General features: G+C 38.8%; 1 protein-coding gene across 7 annotated transcripts in view; it reads right to left on the bottom strand.

Annotated features, from left to right (window-relative positions):
• The window catches only part of SEPTIN2 (septin 2), a 44769-nt gene that overhangs the window by 15633 nt on the left and 5238 nt on the right, over positions 1–23898 (bottom strand). For 3 of the 7 annotated variants that reach the window (XM_058299700.1, XM_004473890.4, XM_058299701.2), the window contains exons 2-3: positions 14457–14486; positions 12571–12691 (exon numbers count right to left, since the gene is read on the bottom strand). The exons of 1 other annotated variant lie outside the window; for it this stretch is intronic. In XM_058299700.1, the coding sequence (XP_058155683.1) occupies positions 12571–12691; positions 14457–14465 (130 nt within the window). In that variant the 5' untranslated portion in view covers positions 14466–14486. The remainder of the gene's footprint in view (positions 1–12570; positions 12692–14456; positions 14487–23898) is intronic. 3 more of the 7 variants (XM_071216006.1, XM_023583246.3, XM_058299703.1) reach the window with 1 other exon arrangement.

Below are 23898 nucleotides of genomic sequence, written 5' to 3' on the forward strand. Positions count from 1 at the left end.
GTTTTGGACCATGAATTTTAAATCATTATAACTAGGCTAAAACACATCTTTATTACACAAAATAGGAACCATTACAATTAACACATTTTGTCAATGAGAAATAAGATTGTTTATTCCAGTAGCGTAAAAATCTGTGCTTCAGGATTTGATGAAGTCTTGGAAAGCACTTTCTGCATCCTACTGGTTGTGGAAGCGTTTTCCCTGCAAAAAGTTATCGAAATGCTTGAAGAATTGGTAAACGGTTGGGGAGAGGTCAAGAGAACATGACAGATGATGCAAAACTTCGTAGTCCAATTCATTCAACCTTTTAAGTGTTGGTTGTGTGATGTGCGGTCGGGCGTTGGCGTGGAGAAGACACGTGGGCCCTTTCTGTTGACCAATGCCGACGGCACACCCTGCAGTTTTCAATTCATCTTACTGACGTGCTGAGCATACTTCTCAGATGTAATGGTTTTGCCGGGATTCAGAAAGCTGTAGTGGATCCGACCAGCAGCAGAGCATGAAACAGTGACCCGACCTTTTTTTGGTGCAAGTTTGGCTTTGGGAAGTGCTTTGGAGCTTCTTCTTGGTCCAACCACTGAGCTTGTTGTTGATGGTTGTCGTATATAATCCACTTATCGTCCCACATCACAATCCGATGGAGAAATGGTTTGTTGCTGTTGCGTAGAATTTGAGATGACACTTGAAAGTGAGTTTTTGGTTTTCAGTCAGCTAATGAGATACCCACTTATTGGGCTTTTTCACCTTTCCAATTTGCTTCAAATGCCACATGACCATAGAATGGTTGATTTTGAGTTCTTCGGCAACTTCTCATGTAGTTTAAGAGAATCAGCTTTGATGATTGCTCTCAATTGTTTGTTGTCAACTTCCGATGGCCGGCCACTACACCCTTTATCTTCAAGGCTCTCGTCTCCTTTGCAAAACTTCTTCAACTATCACTGCACTCTACGCTTGTTAGGAGGTCCTGGGCCAAATGTGTTGTTGATGTTATGAGTTGTCTCTGCTGCTTTAGGACACATTTTGAACTCAAATAAGGAAATTACTTGAATTTGCTTTTTGTCTAACACCATTTCCATAGTCTAGAACAAGTATAAATATAAGCAAAGTAATGTCATTAGCAAAAAAGCAAAGCAAGAAATGCACATTAAAATGATCTATAACATAACCACATTTATTGAAGAATGGCAACCACCACACCATGGAGCCTACAGTGCCTACAGCTGAAAGCAGGAGGATTGCATCCAGTATCCATGTGGAATCTAAGCCCCCTCTTGACATAGATATGGAATGGACTCAACCAAGCCAAGGTCTACAGGAAGGAGGAATACAATAAGGATCAGAGTGGACTTAATGATATTCTATTCATGAACTATTGTGGTTAATAATCGAGAAAATGTGGCATTGATGTGGAAAAAGTGGCCATGGTGGCTGCTGGGTGCGGGGAATGGGAGGAAGAGAAGAGATGTGGAGGCATTCCTGGGACTTGGAGTTGTCCTGGGTGGTGCCCCAGGGACAATTGCTGGATGTTGTATGTCCTTCCATGGTCCACTGGATGGAATGTGGGAAAGTGTGGGTTATGGTGCGGAACACGGGACACGGGGTGCAGCGATGCCCGGAGATGTACTCACCAGACGCAAAGGATGTGACATGATGATGGGGGAGAGTGTTACTGTGGGGGGAGGGGTGGGGTGGGGGTGGTGGGGGCGAATGGGGACCTCATATATATATATATTTTAATGTAATCTTTTAAAAAAATGAATAAATCGAGTAGAATTTGGAAAAAAAATAACATTGTAAGAATTAAAAAATAACATTGTAAGAATTTAAAAAAAAGAAAAGAATGTATGCCAATATCAATGGCAAATTTCAGTAATGCAAAACTGCAATAACTTTTGCCCTAATACATTTAAAAACCTTAAGTTCAGCATTATTTTCTGCGTTCTTAAGGATGTGCAACAAACATGCAGCACTCTTCTTGGGCCACCAACCATGTGTCCGGCCCCACTGTTTGGTTTGGGCACATCTCCCAAAGCCACCGCTGTAATGATGGAATGGCACACACTGCTTCTGTAAGGTGACATCTTTCAGATACTTGATGGCTTTTCTAATATGCACACCTTGATGGTCTGGGCAGTTTCTTGTTCTTAAAGTGAACACAAAGATTTGAACCGCCTGATTTGAATGATTTTGTGGGGTTTTCTGGGTGAAGGGAATAGTGAACCATTTTCGGAGATCACCTCGGGCTCTTTGTAAATGGGGGGAATGGATTTTAGAAACTGGTCTTTATTTTCCGGCAAACAGAAAAAAAAAAGCCCAAAACCCTGCATATTCTGTATACTTGGAATTTAACCCTGCAGAATACACAAAATACCAAAAATTAAAAATTTATGTTAAAAGGAATAATCAGGCTTAAGTGATTACTGATTGAATTTTTTCACTTTAAAGCATGAACTTAACTTTATTGTAAATCACTTTAAAATGTTACAACAACAAGTGACTCCATAACTGTATTGGAGAGTATCACCTAAGGGAAGTTTAATTCTCAGCAGGAAGGCGCTTCTCCACTGCACACCCCATCGAGCAGGAGCTGGACCACCGCCCGTGCAGCCAGGCATGGCCACTCTGCTTTCCTCATAGTTAGCCTTTAAAGGTAACTACTGCAAAGTTGAATGGGATGGGAATTTAAAAGATGGCTCAGGGAAGCGGATTTGACTCAACTGACAGAGCATCCGCCTACCACATGGGAGGTCCAGGGTTCAAACCCAGAGCCTCCTGACCCGTGTGGTGAGCTGGCCGATGCACAGTGCTGATGCATGCAAGGGGTGCTGTGCCACGCAGGGGTGTTCCCTGCATAGGGAAGCCCCACACGGAGAGCCACCCTGCACGAAAAGCCTGCCCAGGAGTGGTGCTGCATGCATGAGAGCTGACACAGCAAGATGACGCAACAAAAAGACACACAGATTCCTGGTGCCGCTGACAAGAATGCAAGCAGACAAAGAAGAACACACAGCGAAGGGACACAGAGAGCAGACAATGGGGGTGGGGGAAAGCACAGAGAAATAATAAATCTTCAAAAAAAATAAAAATAAAAGATGGCTCAAGTTTTCATAAACTAGAATTTATGACGGAATTAGGCACAAGGTGGCGCCACAACATAAACTCCCCTGTGCAGGGAAAGGCCAAGGTTAGCCTCAGTGGACAGTCCCTCAAAATCCTATCAAGTAAGTTGTCACAGAAGCTTTAGATTTTAATCTAACTTAAATTTATTTTTAATTTAGCCTTAAAACACACACTTAAGTCTGGCCCAGGCATGTTAGTTAATAAAGAGCTTTCCTTTTTTTCACCAACAAGAGCATGAAACTGTTTCTTTCTCAAATATGCACCAAGAGCGCTTCCTCTGTCAGATGGTCCCTGAATGGGGGTATTCTCAGAGGTGTTTTTTTGCCCATTCAAACGACTCCTTTTGCACCCAGCACAATGGCAGGATGGAGATGGGGAGGCAGGAACTCAAGGGAGAGGCACGCTCCCACGAGCACCAAACACCTCAGAGCTGCCCCCAGCCCAGGCTCACAGCATTCAGGAAGGAGCATGGTAACACATGTGCATTTTCGGAACCCACTGATGCTAGCACATTTTTTTTGCTCTAAGACCAGCTTTCATTTTCTCAGCTTATTTTAAAGCTCTGAGTAGTCACTACGTAACCCAACTGTAAATTCAGTCATGCTAACAACCAATTAATTTTCTACCAGATAGTATATTTGGCAGTAAGTTTCATATTTTTAATCTGGATTCTCATATAAATTGAGCAGCCATCCCATACAAGTGTGGCTAGGCTCGATATGATAAAAATCTTCATTTGATTTTTATCAGATTAATACCAGCAACCCCGGCTTCCAAGTTTTCTCCACCCCCTGGCTTCTTCCTGCAGTGTCTTCACAGGTCATGGCTTTAGAATCCCTGGCAGATTGCTGCCCAGACATTCGGAGTCTTTCATTTTGCATTTGAACTGCCATTTTGTGAACTTTCCTAGTTCTTTAAAAGTTTGTTCAAAATTTTAAAAACGATGCCTTTCTTCTTCAACAGCCCCTGACTTGCCACTTAGGTACATTAGGGGCTTGCCTGATACCCTGTTTTTCCTAAGCTGCTAAAATTACGATTTAAAAGTTTCAAGGGTTCCTGTGTTTAATTTTCAGTTCCATTTTCAACTCAAGGTCTAATTTACATATATTAAAGTTTGGATTAGTTTTTTTTTTTTTTTAGGTACCGGGGGCCGGGGATTGAGCCTGGGACCTCGTATGTGGGAAGCTGGCGCTCAACCATTGAGCCACATCAGCTCCCCTGAGTTGGTTTTTTCATTTGTTTGCTTGTTTTTTAGGAGAAACCAGAGCTCGAACCCAAGACCTCCCATATGGGAAGCAGGGGCCCAACTGCTTATGCCATAAATGCCTAATTAAAAAAGAATTTCAGACCCACAGGACAGTTGTAAAAATAATGTAAAACCTATGTAGAGAACTACAACATTCCCTCCTGATACCAGATCCAGCTTCCAATGCTTCCCCACATTTGCCATATCATTCAATCCATCCATTTATTTGTCTCTCTCCTCTCTTCATCTATTATCTAAACATCTGAGAGTAGGCTGAATGCATCACGCTCCTTGAACAAGTACTACTTTCACGTGTATTTCCTAAGAACAAGGATATTCAATAACGTAACCGCCTTAAGTGCAGTTATCAAAATTAAGAACTTTAACATTGACGTAAAGTTTACAGTCTATTTCGCAAAATTTTCATGTCCCAGTAATGTCCTTACCGGCCTTTTCTTCCCCATTAGATCAGATTCATGTATCGCACGAAACTGCCATTATCTCCTTATCACTTTTCTCTTTAATTGTAGAAATGCAGATACAAGAACTCTCCCACCTCCGCCCCTCCGAGCCCACATCTGGCAGGGTTAATGGCACCTCCAAGGCCGCACCGCCTCACGACCATCCACTCCCAGAACCTCCCCACACCCCAGACACCCAGCACTCGTACCCCATACCCTCCCAGGGCACCTGTGCTCCGCTTTCTGCCTCTGAGAATTAGCACGTTCCAGTCAGTACACCATCCTATATAAGGGACCATACAGTATCTGCCTCCTTGTGTCTAATTTATTTCATTCAATGTGAGGTCTTCCAGGTTCATCCACATAGTAGCATGTATCGAATTTCATTTCTTCTTAAGGCTAAGATTCCTTTGTATGTATTAACAGGTGGATTAGTTTTGACAAAGTCCATCCACTATAGCAAACGTTTCTGTATCTCAGTTTGTTTGTATACTTGCATCATTCCACTCCCCACAACCCCGACTGCAGGCAAACGCCACCTGCTTTGTCACTACAGGCAAATTTGGCTTATTCTAGAGCTAGGTATAAATGGACTCAACAGTACAAACTCTTGTGCCTGGCTGCTTTGCCCAGCATCATGCTCCTGAGACTAATTCGAGTTGCTGCATGCATCAGTACTCTGTTTCTTTGTTTTTCTGAGTAACATTCCACTGGGTGGATATTTGCCATGAATTGTTGATCAACTCTCCTGTTGCTAGGCACCTGTGCTGTCTTCTGTTTGGGGCTATTAATAAGAAAAGTGGTTATATACCATTTATATACAAAAGCTTGGACATACGTTCTCCTTTTTCTTGGGCAAATACCCAGAAGTAGGATTACGAGATTAAGTAGTTAAGTGTGAGTAACTGTTAAAAAAGTATCAGACTGTTTTCCAAAATAACTGTATCCTATTACATTTTCACCATCAATCATGAGAATTCCAGTTGTTCCACACCCTTGCCAATACTTGGACTGTCAGCCTTTTAAAATTTCAGCCATTTTAATGGGTGTACAGAGGTATGTTGTACTGTGCTTTTAATCTGTATTTCCCTCATGAATAAAGGTATTTATTAGCAATTTGTATACCTTCTTTAGTGAAGTGTCTGTTAAAAACTTATTCTCCTTTTTGTAATTGGGTCATTTACCAATTAAGCTGTAAAAGTTATTAATTCTGGGAACAAGTCCTTTGTCAAATAACTTCCCACTATCTGTGGCTTTTTTTGTTTTCTTGTTTTTTTAAAATAGAGCCAGCTTTTAATTTTAATGAAGCCCAATTTATTATTTTTAAAGATTTATTTAGTTTTATTTCTCCCTCCACCCCCATTGTCTGTTCTCTGTCCGTTCACTGTGTGTTCTTCTGTGTCTGCTCGTCCTCTCTTTAGGCAGTGCTGGGAACTGATCCCGGGACCTTCTGGAGTGGGAGAGAGGTAGGTGCTCAATCTCTTGCACCACCTTAGCTCCCTGGTCTGCTGCGTCTCCCATTGTCTCTCCCATGTCTATTTTTGTTGCATCATCTTGCTGTGCCACTTCTTCTGCACGGGCCAGTTCTCCACATGGGCCAGCTCTCTGTGTGAGTCACCTCACTGCACTGACCAGCTTGCCTTCACTAGAAGGCCCCAGGAATCGAATCCTGGACCTCCTATATGGTAGACAGGAGCCCAATTGCTTGAGCCACATCTGTTTCCCTATTATTTTTTTTGCATGTGATCAGTGCTCTTCAGGTCCTAAGAAATATGCTTATTCCAAAGTCATGAAAATAAATTGCCCATTTTCTTCTGGAATTTTTGTAGCTTTAGCTGGAAATGGTCTACAATCCATTTCAAGTTAATTTTTGTGGGACTAAAGTTCATTTTTCCCCATACCATTCATTATATAATTTCTCTAGAATTACTTGTTAAAAAGACTAACCTTTCCCTCTATTGAATTCTGTTGACAGTTTGTCCAAAAGCATTTGACCTAAGATCAGACAGTGAGCACAGGTGACAGGTGGAGGGGGATTAAAAAAAGAAAAAAAAAACAGTTTACCTTACATTTTGGGCCTGGTTCTGGGCTACCGATTTTATTCATTTGATTTGCCATGTCTGCCCTTACAAAAATCTTAATTACTGTTAAGTCTTGAAATCAGGTAGCGGAACTCCTCCAACTTTGTTTACTTTCAAAACCGTTTTGTTTGTTTTTGCCTTTTTATACAAGCTAAGACTTCCAGAACAATGTCAAATAAAGATGCAGAGAATAGACATCTTTGCCTTGCTCCCTTCCTTAGGAAGAAAAGCTTTCAGCCTTTTACCTAACCATGGGTTTTTAGTATGTATCCTTTATCAGACGGAGCATGGTGATTTTTTTAGGAACACATATAGATTGTGTTGGAGCAGAAATGCCTGTATTAAGTCTTTGAATACATTGCTGGACTTTCATTTGTAACAGGGTTATGCTGGCCTAATAACATGAGTTTAGAGATTATTTCCTTGTCATCTAATTTTGAAGGAGACTGCGTAAAGTTTTTATCATCTCTGCCTTGTTAGACAGAATTTTACAAAAAGCACTCAGTCTAATGTTTTCTTTGTGGGAAGGTTTTGAAATTATTAATTCTATTTCTAGTTAAGAGTTTCTATTTCTCCTTTTTTTTTTTTTAGCAGTATGTAAACTTTTCTTTTTTAAATTTATTTATCTTCCCTTCCCTCCTCCCCCACTTGTCTGCTCTGTGTGTCCATTCGCTGTTTGTTCTTCTGTGACCACTTGTATCCTTATTACTGGCACTGGGAATCTGTGTTTCTTTTTGTTGCATCATCTTGTTGTGTCAGCTGTGTGTGTGGCTCCATTCTTGGGCAGGCTGCACTTTCTTTCCCGCCAGGAGGCTCTCTTTATGAGGTGCACTCCTTGCCCGTGGGCCTCCCCTATGCGGGGTACACCCCTGGGTGGCACGGCACTGCTTGCGTGCATCAACACTGTGCATGGGCCAGCTCCACAGGGGTCAAGGAGGTCCGGGGTTTGAACCACAGACCTCCCATGTGGTAGGCGGATGCCCTATCCATTGGGCCAAGTCCGCGTCCCTCTATTTCTGCTTGTTTGCTTTGTGTTTACCAGGAAATTTGTCTATTTCTTATAAGTTGTTTATCTTATGGGCATAGAGTTGTTTAAACCACTCCCTATTATTCCTTTAATGATTAGCAACAATCTCCTTTTCATTCCTGATGATGGTAATTTGTGTCTTGCTTTTTTGTTTGTTCAAGCTAGAACCTTGTTCATTTTATTAGTCTTCCCAAAGGTAACCTCTTAGTTAACTTAATTTCCAATCCTGCTTCTTTTCTATTGCATTGATTCCTACTGTTTATTATTTTCTTCCTTGTACTTATTACAGGATCAATTTGCTCATTTTCAAATTTAAGGTTAAAACTGTGACAGCTGATTTTAACCTTTCTTTTTTTAAATTATGCATTTAAAGATAGAGATTTTGCCCTAGGCACTGCTGTAGTTGCACCCTGCAAATTCTGATGTTATCTTTTCATTTTCCTTTAGCTGAAAATAATTCTTAACATACCCTGGGTTCATTTGATATACTTCATGATTTCAATCCTTTTCTATTTATTGAGACTTTTTAATGGCTCATCATGCAGTGATTATCTTGGTGAATGTTCCACATACGTTTGAAAAAAATGCATACTCTGCAATATAGTGCTCTATATAAGTTAACTGGGTTGTGTTGTGTGATAGTGGTATTAAAATATCCTAGAACCTTACTGACTTCCTAAGAGTTTTATAAATTGCTAAGAAAGGAGTGTTAAAACCTATTACTGTGGATTTGTCTCTTTCTCTTGTCATATTTTACATCATGCATTTTGAAGCTCTTTTGTTAGATGCATACATACTTAATACTGTATTCTTGAATAGACCTTTCTCATTATGCCATGTACTTCATTATTTCTGGGATTATTCAAGTAGTAGACCTGATATCTATTTTGTCTGATATTAAATTTTCTCATGATCAGGGTTTGTATATTTCATTTAAATATTTTTAACCACTCTGTGTTTCTAGACTACAAGTGTTTTTCTTTTAGACAATACATGGTTGATTCTTGCTTCATTATCCAGTCTGGTAATCTCTGCCTATTACTATGTTTAGTCTATTTACATATAATGTAATTATTGATATAACTGCTTACCATTATTTCTATTTGCTTCATGTATTTTTTTTCTTTTCTTACTTTCTTTTGGATTGAGCACTCTTTTATATATTCTATTTATTGACTATTGGCTTTTAGCCAAACTCAAGTTTTAATTTTAAGTGGCTGCTCTAAAGCAGGGGCTCTTAACAAGGGGGCTGTGAGCCTTAATTAAAATTCAAAAAAGCATTCTTGTGGGGAGGTGTGGGTGTGACATGTTTATTAAATAACGTACAGTGTGATGTGGACTTAGTAAGGGGTTCATGGCTTTCACGTGGCTGGCAAGGGATCTGTGCAACAAAAAAGATTAGCCCCTGCTCTAAAGTTCAGAACATGCTTCAACGATCACCAGTCTCCATTCAATAACATTTTATCACTTCACATATAATGTAAGTTTTTAACAGCATACTTCCATCTCCTTCTCCTGTCCTTTGTGCTGCCCTTATCATCCATTTTATCTCTACATGTTGTAAGTGCACAACACATTGTGGCTTTTGCTTTTAAAATAAACAAAAATTGTTGCTTATCTTTTAAAGCAATTAAAAAGCAAAAAGGTGGTTTACTTTTGCCAACATATTTGCTATTTCCAGAACTCTCCATTCCTAATGCAGATCAAGTTTCCATCTTGAACACTCTTCTTTCAGCTTGAGGCACTTCACTTAATCTTACTTGATATATAGATAATGACAGTGATAAATTCTCTTGGCTTTTTCCCTGAAAACATTTCATCTTATTTTTTTTTTTTCATCTTCATTTAAAAAGATATTTCTGATGAATATAGAAATCTAGGTTTATGTTTTTTTTTTTATTTCTGCACATTAAAAATGTCATTCTATTATAAGTTGCATTGTTCTTGAGAAGTCAGTGGACATTCTTACCTTTGATCTTCTATATGTAATGTGTTCTTTTTCCTGGCTACTTTTTAAGAGTTTTCTCTTTATCAATGATTATTTATTTATTTATTTCTCCTCAGCCCCTTGTTGTTCGCACTTGCTGTGTCTGTTCGTCTTCATTTTTTTAAGGAGGCACTGGGAACTGAACCCTGGAACTCCCATGTGGGAGGGAGGCGCCTAATCTCTTGAGCCATCTCTGCTCCCTGCTTTGTTGGACCTCTCACTATGTTTCCTTCATGTGTCTCTTGTTGCCTCAGCGCACTGTCTTGCTCGTCTTCTTTAGGAGGCTCCGGGAACTGAACCTGGACCTCCCACGTGTTGGTGAGGGCTCAACAGCTTCAGCCACGTCCGGTTCCCTACCACTGATTTTGAAGAAATCTCATTATGATATACCTTGGTGTGGTGTGGGGTTTTCTTAGTATTTATTCTTAGTGTGTGTTAAAATTCTTGGATCTGTACATTTATAGTTTCCATCAAATTTGGACAATTTTCATCAATTATTTTTGCTCCTGTTTTTCCTCTATGATTCTATGTATATTAGACTGTCCACAGGCCACTATGACTGTTCAAAAGTTTTTTTTTTTCTTCAAGTTTGGATACTTTCTATTGCCCTGTGTTCAACCTCATTAATCTTATAAAAATTTTTTCTGTAATACATAATTTGCTGTTAGGGCCATCCAGAAAAATTTTCATTTTTATTAATCTCTATTAATCTCTAGAAATGTTACATGATTCTTTTTGTATCTTCTATTTATCTCATTATATTCATGGCTATAATGAATAGGAGCATATTTAAAATAGGTATTTTAAAGCCCTTGCCTGCCAATTGGATGCTAGATTCATGATATTGTTAATACCTGGATTTTTATATTCTACCTTAATGATTGGTGGGTTTGGTTTTATCCTGGCATGCAGTTATTTGAGTGCGAGTTTGATCCTTTCAAGGCTTGTTTATATGCCCGAATTCCAGTTACCTAAGCTTCCCTGAACTATTTTCTGTCTCTAGCTCTGTCAGACTGTTGTGCTCTACTTAATTTAACTCTCCCTGTGGCAGGATCAGGTAAATGGCAGACAGATGGAGTCATTTTATAGTTTACAAAATTTGTTTTCTCTCTGTCAAGGATCAGATTCCTACATTGGCTGTTTTCCACTGTCTGAAAAGGATCGTTTCATTTGTCCAGTTTTCCAGATGATCATGGCAGGAAGGCTAGTGTGGTAATAGTAATTTCAGGGATCGGCAAACTATGGTCCATAGACAAATCCTGTCCTCTACCCATTTTTCTTAAAAAAAAAAAAAAAAAAAAGTTTAATTGTACACTGCCACACCCATTCATTTACATATTGCCACGGCTGCTTTCCACTTTCCCACTACAACAGTAGAGATGAATAGGTGTTTCAAAAACACACATCTCACAAAGCCTAAAATATTAACAATCTGGTCCTTTAAAGAAAGAATTTGTTGACCTCTGCATAATTCCATCATGGCCAGAAACGAAGTTGCATGAGAGATTTCACTGGATTTTTATTTTCCACCAGGAACTGAAATTTACCTTATTATTACTATCAAATAATTGTGTTCCTACAGGTATCAACATTTACTGCTAAGGACCAAGGATTCCATGATTTCCTTTATTTTAGATTAGAATACTATTTACCCTAGGAAACTATTTGTTCTATTCATGCATGGCCATCACCAAGCTTCTCTAATAGCTATACTTCAGACCCATTTTTGAGAATTTTGCATAGTTATCAGAAATGGAATCAAGTGGGGGACGGTCAACATTAATAGTTCATCAAATTAAGACTGTTATAGATGTGTTGAACACAACATATGCTAAAACATTTTTGATATAATAGAAAATGTTTTCAAGTAACTTCAATTTCAAAGGACTTTAAATAATTTTTTAAATGTATGCTTAAGAAATGTTAATTTTAAAAAAATATGTGCACCAGAAAAATTTTAAGAACCAGTAATTTCTTATGAAAATTAAATAAACACACTTCTAATTAAATGAGTGCACTAGTTATCTACTAATATATGACAAATTATTGCAAAATTTATGGGCCTAAAACAGCAACAAACATTTATTACTTCATAGATATTTTGGGTTAGGAATTTGGGAAGGTCTCAGCCGGGTGGGTCTGGGTCTAGGTCTGTCGTGAGGTTACAGCAGAGTGCTGGCCAAGATTACAGTCATCATAAGACTGGAATTGGGCCTGGGGATGTTGCTGAGAGGGTCACTCACATGGCTATTGGCAGGTTTCAGTTCCTTGCCTTGTGGACCTCCTCCTAAAGTTGCTTGAATGTCCTCCCAACATAGCACCTGGCTTTCCCCAGAATGAGTGATTCAAGAGAAGGCAAAGTGGAAACCACAATGTCTTTCATGAGCTACTCTCAGAAGTCACACAACTTCGTTTCCACAGTATCCTATTGGTTACACAGGTCAACACTGTTTAATGTGGAAAGGGACCTGACAAGGCCATGCACACCAGGAGGCAAGGATTCCTGGAGGCTATCTTGGAGGATGGGCATCACAATGAGTAAATAATATGTATAAAAAAATTAAAATTGTCTAGATAATATATATACTTTCAAATTTACAAGTTATTTTATTCTGCCGACAAAATAAGGCCATACATTAATTTCTTACCGACCACCATTAGTGTGAACTCGAAACCTTTTTTTACGGATTTTCGGTGCACTTGATTGGGAAGATTTGCAAATCCAACATAGCCAGGAGTTTCTGGATTCACAAACTGAGTTGGTTGCTGCTACAATGTTATTTAAAAAAAATAAAAAAATAAAAATATCTTATTAGTTGTTTTAAATTGTAATCATTTAGGTCTGCTACAGTGTAAATTGTCAAAAGTTACAAAAATATTGTATGTATATCAACACTTCCAAAAGGTCATATTTCTATTGGAAAAATTTAAGGTATCCACTTAAAAACATTCATTAAATGAAAAACAGAACCGAAATTTAATATTTGATAATCAATATCCTTTAAGCAAATTAGCATCACATAGAAGAAGACACATGTTTGATTTATCTTAGTGCAATTTCAAAATTTGTCTTGAGAAATGGCTATGGGTTTATGGGAAAATCAACCGGGCTTACAAAGTAATGCCACAATGGACACTGGTTTCATTCGGAAAACTTAGCTAAAGAATAGTTTTCAAAAGTAAATACTTCCAATTGTGTGATACATTTGTGAAAAAGTATCCAGTAAAAAGTGACCTCTCTTGCTATGTCCTAGTTCTATGAACAGAGCCTCACCAGGCAGGCAACGTAGGGATGGGGATGGTGAGTATCTAGTGTCAGAGACCTAGAGAGAGGAATGAGATCAGAGCATCAACATTCCTGAACAGAAGGATAAACGATAAAGGAAGATGAGAGATGGAGAGGTGACACAGCAAGTAGTAAAACTGCAGAATCCAGGTGGGGGCATATGGGCATTCACTATAACAACTCTTCCCCATTTTCTGTGAGTTTGAAAATTTGTCCTAATAAAATATTGAGCAGAGCAAAACATGTAAGTAATTATTAATGTTAAAGATTTCACAAAAGTTCAGGCTTTACAGAACACTTGATAATCCTTCAGGCTGGGTAAAAGAAGGGACTGATTTAATAAATAGTACTTTTATACAACAGAATATTATGTAACTATTAATAAATATTAAATTTTAAGTCACAAAAATAATACCTCAATTGATATATTAATTGCAAAGGGCAAAATATTAAATGCTATTTATTTTAGAATTACAATTTGTAAGTGTATATTCAACACACATACACAGGTGTGAATATCCACCAAAATGTTAACAGTGTTTACATCTGGGTAGTGGAATTACCGCTAACTTTTTCATTTTCTTTTTTGCTTATCTGTGTTCTACACTATTTGTATAATTAGTAGCTAATAATTTTCAAAAAGGAAAACTAAAATTGGCATGATTATGCATCTGATAGCAATAAGCACCCATAGAGGGAAAAATAAAAGACAAAGAGTGATGATAATCTTACAATTTTAACCACAAGGTCTGCTTCTCTGAGGGTATGTCTTTTAGAATACATGGACCCATGGTTCTCAGCTAATATGCTAAATCTAAACCAATTCATAAAGTCTAAAAGCCCCCTTCATTTAATCATAAATTATTAGAATTTTAAATTATGTGATTGGTCTGCTGAGAATGATCTAAGGAGGACAAACAGTATTACTGAAGTTTACAGAAACAAGAAAATGGATACCTAAAAAAAGATAAAGTTCAAAGCTTTAAGGATGGCAAATCAGAATCCTTCTAGTCCTAATGAACCAAATACACCAGTTGTATTTAAAATAATGAATCATATAAATTTGGTAAACATTGGACATCATGATTGTAAACAGTCTGAATTACATGAAACATTTTCTTCTCGTATTTAAAATAATGAATCATATAAATTTGGTAAACTACTGGACATCATGACTGTAAACAGTCTGAATTACACAAAACATTTTCTTCTCATACTGCAGATTCATCATGGAGTATGATCTCTTACCTTAGACATTTTTAGTAAAGTTTCGCCAATCTGTTAAAAAAAAAAAAAGCACATATACAGATTCATACACTTATATTTAATTTACAAGAACTGACCTGTAAAAGACGTACACATAAGGCATTAATACTTTTACTTAGCTTCTTTATTACAAATATTTCCCCAGAAATGATGAAGTAATCTCTAATTATAAAGGTAAATTAGATATAAGAAATTAGAGGCTGCTGATCATAAATACATTTGTACTTACTTGCATTCTGTTTTTAATAACACTCAAAACACTTTCCCATACTATTGTATGTTAGGCACCAGGGACACATGGAAGAAAAAGACACACTCCCAGCCCTCTGGAATCAGGGACTTGCCCTTCTCTGAAACTCTGGCAGAGGAGGCGATGCCATCCTGCGGAGCACTGTGATCTGAGCACACCTGCCATCTTTTGGAGTCCTACAGCCATTTACAAACCAGGCTTTGAGGCTGTTCGAGTCAGGTGGAGAAATGTGAAACACATTTTTTTTTTTTTTAAAGATTTATTTATTTATTTAATTTCCCCCCCTCCCCTGGTTGTCTGTTCTTGGTGTCTATTTGTTGTGTCTTGTTTCTTTGTCCGCTTCTGTTGTCGTCAGCGGCACGGGAAGTGTGGGCAGCGCCATTCCTGGGCAGGCTGCTCTTTCTTTTTCACGCTGGGTGGCTTTCCTCACGGGCGCACTCCTTGCGCGTGGGGCTCCCCCACGCGGGGGACACCCTTGCGTGGCACAGCACTCCTTGCGCGCATTAGCGCTGCACATGGCCAGCTCCACACGGGTCAAGGAGGCCCGGGGTTTGAACCGCGGACCTCCCATATGGTAGACGGACGCCCTAACCACTGGGCCAAAATCCGTTTCCCTGAAACACATTTTTAAGCAAAGCAGAAAAGCCTGAAGGGACCCTAGAGTTTGAGAAGTGTGACAACAGGTTTACAAATATATGGAACTTTTTATACAAATTTCAAAAGCTCTGAAGCTTTGGGAAATGTGGAATCTGACTAATGAATAAAGTCAAGAGCTATACCTGCAGTCAAATTTGAATCTCTTTGGAGCTTAGAGAAACTTACTCTAAAGCTTCTTGTCTCCCTATCTGTTTCAAAGCTAAACCCAACAATCCAGAATGCTGTGGCCTGTTTCCTTTTGGAATGGAAATGGATCCCTCTGCCTCTGCAGTGTGGCTTAGCCGGGCCCAGGTAAGGTACCTGCAGACTCGTGGACCTTCAGTCCTGTGGCACTGTTAGCATCTCTCACACCAGGCCTAGGCTAAAGTCAGTGCTCCTTAGTAGCCCAATGTGAGCCCCACTCTCAAGTGTCTGAGGGGAGGCAGGTGGAGGGGTGAGAGGAGGTAGTACTTAAAAACACTGTTTTCAACCTGCTTCTTGCTATGAAAGATCATTACTAAGGGTAAGACCAGGGAGTACTGGGTGAAGCACAGAGCTCAAAGTAAGTACTATTGACTAAAAAGATGAATAAGGCCAGAACTAGATCACTCCATCTAGATGAACAGGGACCCATTTCCTTAGCCCCCAAACAGAGCAGAAGAGGCAAGGCGCAGGAGGAGGAAGGCAATCATTTGAACAACAACAACAAAAACACAACAAGATTTCAATGAGGAAAATACAAGTATGGTATTAAATTTTTTTTTTCCTGGATATAAAAACCCTGATTTTCAAACTAAAACTCTGGTAGCTGAACTGATGGTCACAGCTGACACTCAAAATGTTACTTGGAATTGAAAACAAGAAATTTCAGAGCACCAAGCAAAAATATATTGAGGGAGTGGAAGTGGCTCAAGCAATTGAGTGCCTCCCTCCCACACAGGAGGTCCGGGTTTCGTTCTGGTACCTCCTAAAAAGATGAGCACACAATAGTGAGCAGACAGTGAGTGCAAACAATGAGGGGTGGAGGAAATAAATAAATAATAAATAAAAATAAATCTTAAACAAAGGAGGAAAATCATGGGTAAAACACGCGAGCCTTAGAGGAAAAATCCAAGAAACCTAACCTGTTAACAGTAAGAGTCCCAAAAGGAAAAAAGGGATAGAGAGGAACATAAAATAACAAAAAAAAACTTTCCTGAACTTCCAGAAGAAGGCAGACTAGAAAGACATGGGACCCTCTTCTCCAGAAAAATACCACGCCCAGAGGACAGAGAGGCAAAGGAGGGGAATCAGGACGACAGAACTGTGAGTTGAAGCCGCGGCAGCTGCTGCCAGCATCCTCCCACACTAAAGACACTTCAGAGCTCTCAGGCCTCTGGGCCTGAGGTTACAGACAAAGGGGTTCCAGGTACCTACCACCCCAGGAAGGCGGAGAGAGAGGGACACATTCTAAGGCTGACTCAGCTTCTGACCCACAAATTTGGTCTGCTGCACCCCCCAACCCTTCTAGACCCAGTGGGACCACACCAAGGTTTGCCCTGGTAGCCAGCAAAAGACCAGAGAAATCCAACCCTATAATCTCCGTCCCCAGGAGGTGCTTCCAGGCCAGGTGAGGTGACCACTGTTTGCCTTGGGAGCCGAACAGGACCAGGGGCTAAAGATACAGACCCTCCAATCTCCTGCTCTACTAACCAGGACCGATTGTTGAGGATGCAGAGGGGAGTGGAAATATCTCCTACCCAGGATAAGGGAGGGGGCTGCCAGAGAAGACTAGAGAACTGTCTCAGAGAAAGTTTGAATTACAAGGCTCCTAGCCTCCAGGCAGGAAGCTCTAGCACCTTGATCCAGTCTGTGTTGCAGCAAATACACTCGCACCAGGCCTTGAACTGAGAGCTGCCAAAGAGCACCATCTGCTGGCAGGTCAAGAAGTGCATGTAAGGAAATTAAAAATATGTGAGAGAGGCTTTTTCTGGCCTTTATAGCCTCCCTCCCCAAGGCCCTGGGAAGCAGGACTGCAAACAATTACTGGGTCCAAAGCCCAGTTTTGACTTGGCTTAGCAGGGAAAATCCTAACAATCCAGGTTGAGCCAAGAATCAAAGAGCAGGGAAGCGGTTGTGGATCAACTGACAGAGCATCTGCCTACCATATGGAAGGTAAAGGGTTTGATACCCAGGCCTCCTGACCCATGTGGTGAGTTGGCCCATGTGCAGTGCTGCTGTGTGCAACAAGTGGTGTGCCACGCAGCGGTGTTCCCCGTATGGGGTGCCCCATGTGCAAGGAGAGCTGCCCCATGTGAAAAAAGCGCAGCCTGCCCAGGAGTGGTGCCATACACACGGAGAGCTGACAGCAAGATGATGCAACAGCAACACCACCACAACACAAAGCGATACAAGTTCCTGGTGCCACATGACAAGAATGCAAGCAGACCCAGAAAAACACACAGCGAATGGACACAGCAGACAACGGGGGGGGGGGGGGGGGAGGGGGGAATAAGAAAGAAAAAGAAAAAAAGAATCAAAGAGCAGCAATAACACAGTCTCCTGCCACTAGCTCCCTACAAAAGAAAAAGAAATTGAGCATCTCAGTAAACTACATCCTAATCAGATGCCTAGACATCGGCAAAAAAAGTACGAGCCATACTAAGAAAATGGAAGACATGGCCCAAGAAAAGGAATATATTAAAGCCCCAGAAAAGATGCACGATTTGAGAGGACTTATTAGTGAGATATGCACAAATTTGCAAATAAAATTAAGGAGTTGAAAGACAATATGGCTAAAGAGATAAATGACATCAAAGAGACACTGAGAGTGCAAAGAACTTGAAATCCTGAACAGAAAAGTAAGAGCTAATGGGAATAGAAAAGTACAGAGCTCAAGGGAATGAAAGACATAGTAGGTGAGATCAAAAACATATCAGAGGCATATAACAGCATACTCGAAATGACAGAAGAATAAGTGACACAGAAAGCTGAAATTGAAGGGAGATAAGAACAGAGAGAGAAAAGAAGGGAAAAAAATTGAGCAGAGGCTCAGAGAATTGAATACAACATGTAATGCAACAGCATATGTATCATGGTAGTCCCAGAAGGAGAAAAGAAGGGAAAAGGGGCAAAAAGAGTATCTGAGGAAATAATAGAGAAAATTTCCCAACTCTCACATAAGAATTGAACTTATGTGTCCAGAAGAGCACCATACCTCAGTCAGAATAAATGCCAATAGAACTGCTCTAAGACACATACCACTCAAAGTCAAATGTCAAAGATAAAGAGAAAATTCTCAGAGCAGCAAGGGAGAAACAAATCATCACCTACAAGGGACACCCAATAGGACTTAACGTGGATTTCACTTCAGACACCTTAGAGGCAACAAGACAGTGGTATGATACAATTAGGATACTGAAAGAGAAAAAATGCCAGCTCAGAGCTCTTTATCCAATAAAACTGTCCTTCAAATATGAAGGTGAGCTCCAGTCAACGAGCTGCCACTGAAGACTTAGCAGCCTCCCCTCGAGCCCCCTTACTTCCCAACGCTTCGTTTCCCCTGTCCACCTTCTCCTGCCACTGCCTTCCGCAGGCTGTTTCCACCCAGGAAAAGGAATCGTATATGTCCACTATCCAGACCCTCCACTCTTTTGACCCCTTTGCTGATGCAGGTTAAGGATGATCACCTGGTTCCTGCGGGACTGAGGATTATATCCCTGTAAGAATTCAACAGAGAAACGGCAGGAAGACCTTACCACTGTCCAAGGGATCGCTGATGATTACGACAGGAAATTAGTGAAGGCGTTTAAGAAGAAGTGTGCCTGCAATCTGACTGTAACTGAGCATCCAGAACATGAAGAAATAATTCAGCTACAGGGCGACCAGTGTAAGAACACATGCCAGTTCCTTGTAGAAACTGAACTGACTAAGGACAACCAGCTGAAGGGTCATGGGTTTTAAGTGCTTGTGGCTCACTGAAGCTTAAGTGAGGATTTCCTTGCAATGAGTAGAAAATTTCCCTTCTGTCCCTTGTCACATGTATCAAAACTTAACAGCTTGTATAACGTAACCATTGGGGGTCCTCTTTTAACTTGGACTAGTGTAACTCTTTCACGCAATAAACTGAAAAGAGCCATTAAAAAATGTGAAGGTGAGTATAAAATATTTATAAACAAACAGAAAACTAAGAGTTTGCAAAAAAGAATCCACCTTTACAGGAAATACTGAAGGAAGCTTTGGAGATGAAAGAAGACAGGAGAGAGAGGCCTGGAAGATAGTATAGAGGAAAGAATAGCAGAAAGGATAATCAAAAGAGTAAAAAGACAGACAAAAATATGGCATGACATTATGAAAACCAAAGAATAACTTGTTGGAAGTAAATAAAATTTACAGTAATATCACTGAATGTGAGTAGATTAAAATCCCCAATCAAAAGATAAAGTCTGACAGAATGGATTAAAAAAAACCATGAGCCATCCACATGCTGGCATAAACTGACTGGAAGAGAAAGGTTGGAAAAAGACCTCCATGCCAAGAGTAACCATAAAAGAGGAGGGGTAGCTATACTAATATAAGACAAAACAGACTTTAAATGCAAAAAAGTTATAAAAGATACAAAAGACTGTTATATATTCATAAAAGGGACAACCCATCAGAAAGATATAACAGCTATAAATATCTATGCACCTAACCAGCATGCCCCAAAATATATGAGGCAAGATCTGGCAAAACTGAAAGGAGAAATAGACAGCTCTATTATAATTGTTGGAGACTTCAATACCCCACTCACATCATTAGACAGAACAACTAGACAGAAGATCAACAAGGATATAGAGAACAATATGAACAATATGATAAACCAGTTAGACCTAACAGACATATACAGAATGCCGCACCCAAAATCAGCAGGTTATACATTCTTTTCAAGCACTCAAGGATCTTTCTCCAAGGTAGACCACCTGTTAGGGTACAATGCAGTTCTCAATAAATATAAAAAGACTGAAATTATACAAAGCACCCTCTCAGATAATGGAATGAAACTGGAAATCAGTAATAGACAGGAAAAAAAGTAAATTCACAAATGTGTAGAAGCTGAACAAAACACTGCTAAATAATCAGTGCGTCAAAGAAGAAATTGCAAGTAAAATCAGTAAGTACACTGAAATGAAAATGAGAACTCAACTTATGAAAACTTATGGGATACAGGGAGGGCAGTCTTGAGAGAGAAGTTTATAGCCCTAAATGCCTATATTAAAAAAGAAGAGCTGAACTCAAAGATCTAACTGAACAACTACAGAAACTAGAAAAAGAACAGCAAAACCAATCCCAAAGCAAGCAGAAGGAAAGAAATAATAAAGATTGGAGCAGAAATACATGAAATTGAGAGTATAAAAAAAATAGAGAAAATCAACAAAACCAAAAGCTGGTTCTTTGAGAAGACCAATAAAATCGACAAACCCCTAGCTAGACTAACAAAGAAAAAAAGAGAGAAGATGCAAATAAGTACAATTAGAATTGAAAGGGGGGAAGTTACAAATGATTCTAGAGAAATAAAAAGAATCATAAGAGGATATTATGAGAAACTGTATGGCAACAAACTAGACAATATAAACAAAATAGACAAATTCCTAGAAATGCACAACCTACCCCGATGCTACAGGAAATCCAAGAACTTAACAAGTCAATCACATCTAAAGAGATTGAATTTGTTATCAAAAATCTCCCAGCAAAAAAAACTCCAAGACCAGATGGCTTCACAGGTGAATTCTACCAAACATTTCAAAAAGAATTAACACCAATCCTGTTTAAACTCTTCCAAAAAGTTGGAGAGGAGGGAAAATTATCCAATAAATTTTATGAAGGTAACATACCCTAATACCAAAGCAAGACAAATATACTACAAGAAAAAAAAATTATAGACAAATCTCTAATTTACATGCAATAATTCTCAACAAAATATTTGCAAATCAAATCCAACAGCATAACAAAAGAAGACTTACACATCACGACCAAGTGGGATTTATTCCTAGTATGCAAGGCTGGTTCAACATAAGAAAATCAATCAATATAATACATCAAATAAACAAATTGAAGGGGAAAAACCACATGATCATTTCAATCAATGCAGAAAAGGCATTTGACAAAATCCAGCATCCTTTTTTGATAAAAACACTTTAAGAGATAGAAGGGAATTCCTCAAAATGATAAAAGGCATATATGAAAAACCCATAGCAAACATCATACTCAATGGGGAAAGTTTGAAAGCTTTCCCGCTAAGGTCCAGAACAAAACAAGGATGCCTACTGTCACCACTGCTATTTAATACTGTACTAGAAGTTCTAGCTACGGCAATTAGACAAGAAAAAAAAAAAAAATAAAGGCATTCAAATACGAAAAAAGGTAGTAATACCTCATTTTGAGGTATCCATGGCAAAGCTACCCGAGCTAATAAATTAGGCCAGGATAGTGGCAGGATACAAGACCAACATGCAAAAATCAGTATTTTTTTGTACACTAGTACTGAACAATCCGAGGAGAAAATTGGGGGGGAAATTCCATTTACGAGAGAAACAAAAAGACTCAAATACCTAGGAATTAATTTAACCATAGAAGTACAGGACCTATATGCAGAAAACTACAAAACAATGCTAAAAGAAATTTTAAAAAAACCAAAACAAATGGAAAGACATTCATGTTAATGGATTAGAAGACTAAATATTGTGTACATTATTAACCAAGCATCAGGGGGTTAAATGATATACAGGAGTGAATTAAGTCTCTTGAAGAGAAGGGACATCTTGAGAAATTTCTATTAACAGCCTAGAACTGAAACTTAAAGTGCCTTAGCAAAACCTAAGAGTTGGGGGCAAGAGCCAGAGCAGAGAAATAAAACTTCTAAAAAGGGGAGTTGGAGAAGTCAGATGGAACAGAGATGGTCTTGGCTGAGGAAAACAGTAGAGATCTTGTTTGTGAAAAATAAAGAGATAAGTGTGATTATGAATAAAAAGGAAAAGTAAACATTAAAGAAAAATTACAAGGGAATTTCCAATTTAAGAAGAAGAAAAAAATGGAGCAAGTAGTAACTTCAGACCAACAACAACAAAAAAGAAACAAGAGGAGACAAACTCCAAAGTACTTATAAATCAAGATAAGAACCATAAAATTCAGGAATACAAATCATTAGCTTAAATGCGAACCAACCAAATTTTCTCCTTCAAAGAGACAGATTGGGTTAAAAAAACAAAACAAAAACAAAATAGCTATATGCTATATGGGAAAAATACACTTAAAGTGGTGAAGAAAGTCTGGGAAAAAGGGACAGGCTAAAGAGACGGCTTGGGGAACAAAGAGTAGGAGAGACATTACTAATGCCAGCCAAGAGGAGACTTAAGGGTCAAAAGAACTAAGCAAAAGCAGCATTATGTAGTAATGATAAAAGGAAAAATAAAGGCATAACATTTACAATCCTGTGTATACCAATAATTACAGTAATCCACTCACAGAACATAAATACAAAAGGCAAATAAAGAAAATCATGAAGAGAATTTGATAAAAATATAATTCAAATGGGACACTTCAATATGTTTCTCTCATAAATGGACAGATTTAGTAAACACGAGCAAAGGTAGAGAAGTATTAAGCAATACAATCAACAAACTAATAGCAATAGAGAAGCTTGAGTCAATAAAGGAAAAGAATTTAAAATTTTTATGCACCAGACATAAAATCTAAAATTTTAAAAGCGATTCTTACAGTTAAAGTTCTCAGATCATGATCTGGTAAAACTAGGAAGAAAAAAAAAATTACAAATAACCCCCAATTATTTGGAACACTTCTGGAGAGTAACAACACAAGCTATCTAGAAAGCAATGGAAAGAAGACAAAATCAAAAGCTATCAGGTATAGTAAAAGCTTCAAGGACTAAGACAAAAATGTAGGTTTTATATTAGGAATTTTGTACTTTATGAGGGAATAAGCAAACTAATACAAAAGAAACCAAGATGGAATTAATGAAGAGGAAAACTGAAATTAAAGAATAAAATGGATAAACAAATCTAAAAGCTGGCTGTTTGAAACAAATTCCTCATAATCCCTACAAGGGAAAAAGAGTAAATACTGAAAAGAATGTATAACCGCAGAGTCAGGAGCTACCACATGTAACAAGATGGCCACGAACCTGAGAATCCGGAGGAAATGGATGTTTTTCTAGCCACTGCAAGCTACCAAAACTGAACCAAATACTGGAAAACCTAACTAGAATACCACTTAACAGTTTATTAAAGACCAACCAATGAAATAGGGACCACTAGAGCCAAATGCCCTCACTTAAACATTGCAAACCATCACAAAATAAATAAATAAATGGAAAAGCACTCCAATTGTATCATTAAGACAGTGTAGCTTCAATAACAAAATGAGGTGAAGAAAGAAATGCAAGTCAATTTCACTTGTGAATATAAACGCAAAAATTCTAAAAATACGCAACGAGATTCCAGAAATGTATCAAAAGTATCAATAGAAGTCATTATGACAAAAAAGTGAAAATCATACATGAGT

The sequence above is a fragment of the Dasypus novemcinctus genome, chromosome 7 (assembly GCF_030445035.2).
Source record: "Dasypus novemcinctus isolate mDasNov1 chromosome 7, mDasNov1.1.hap2, whole genome shotgun sequence".
Lineage (NCBI taxonomy): Eukaryota > Metazoa > Chordata > Mammalia > Cingulata > Dasypodidae > Dasypus > Dasypus novemcinctus.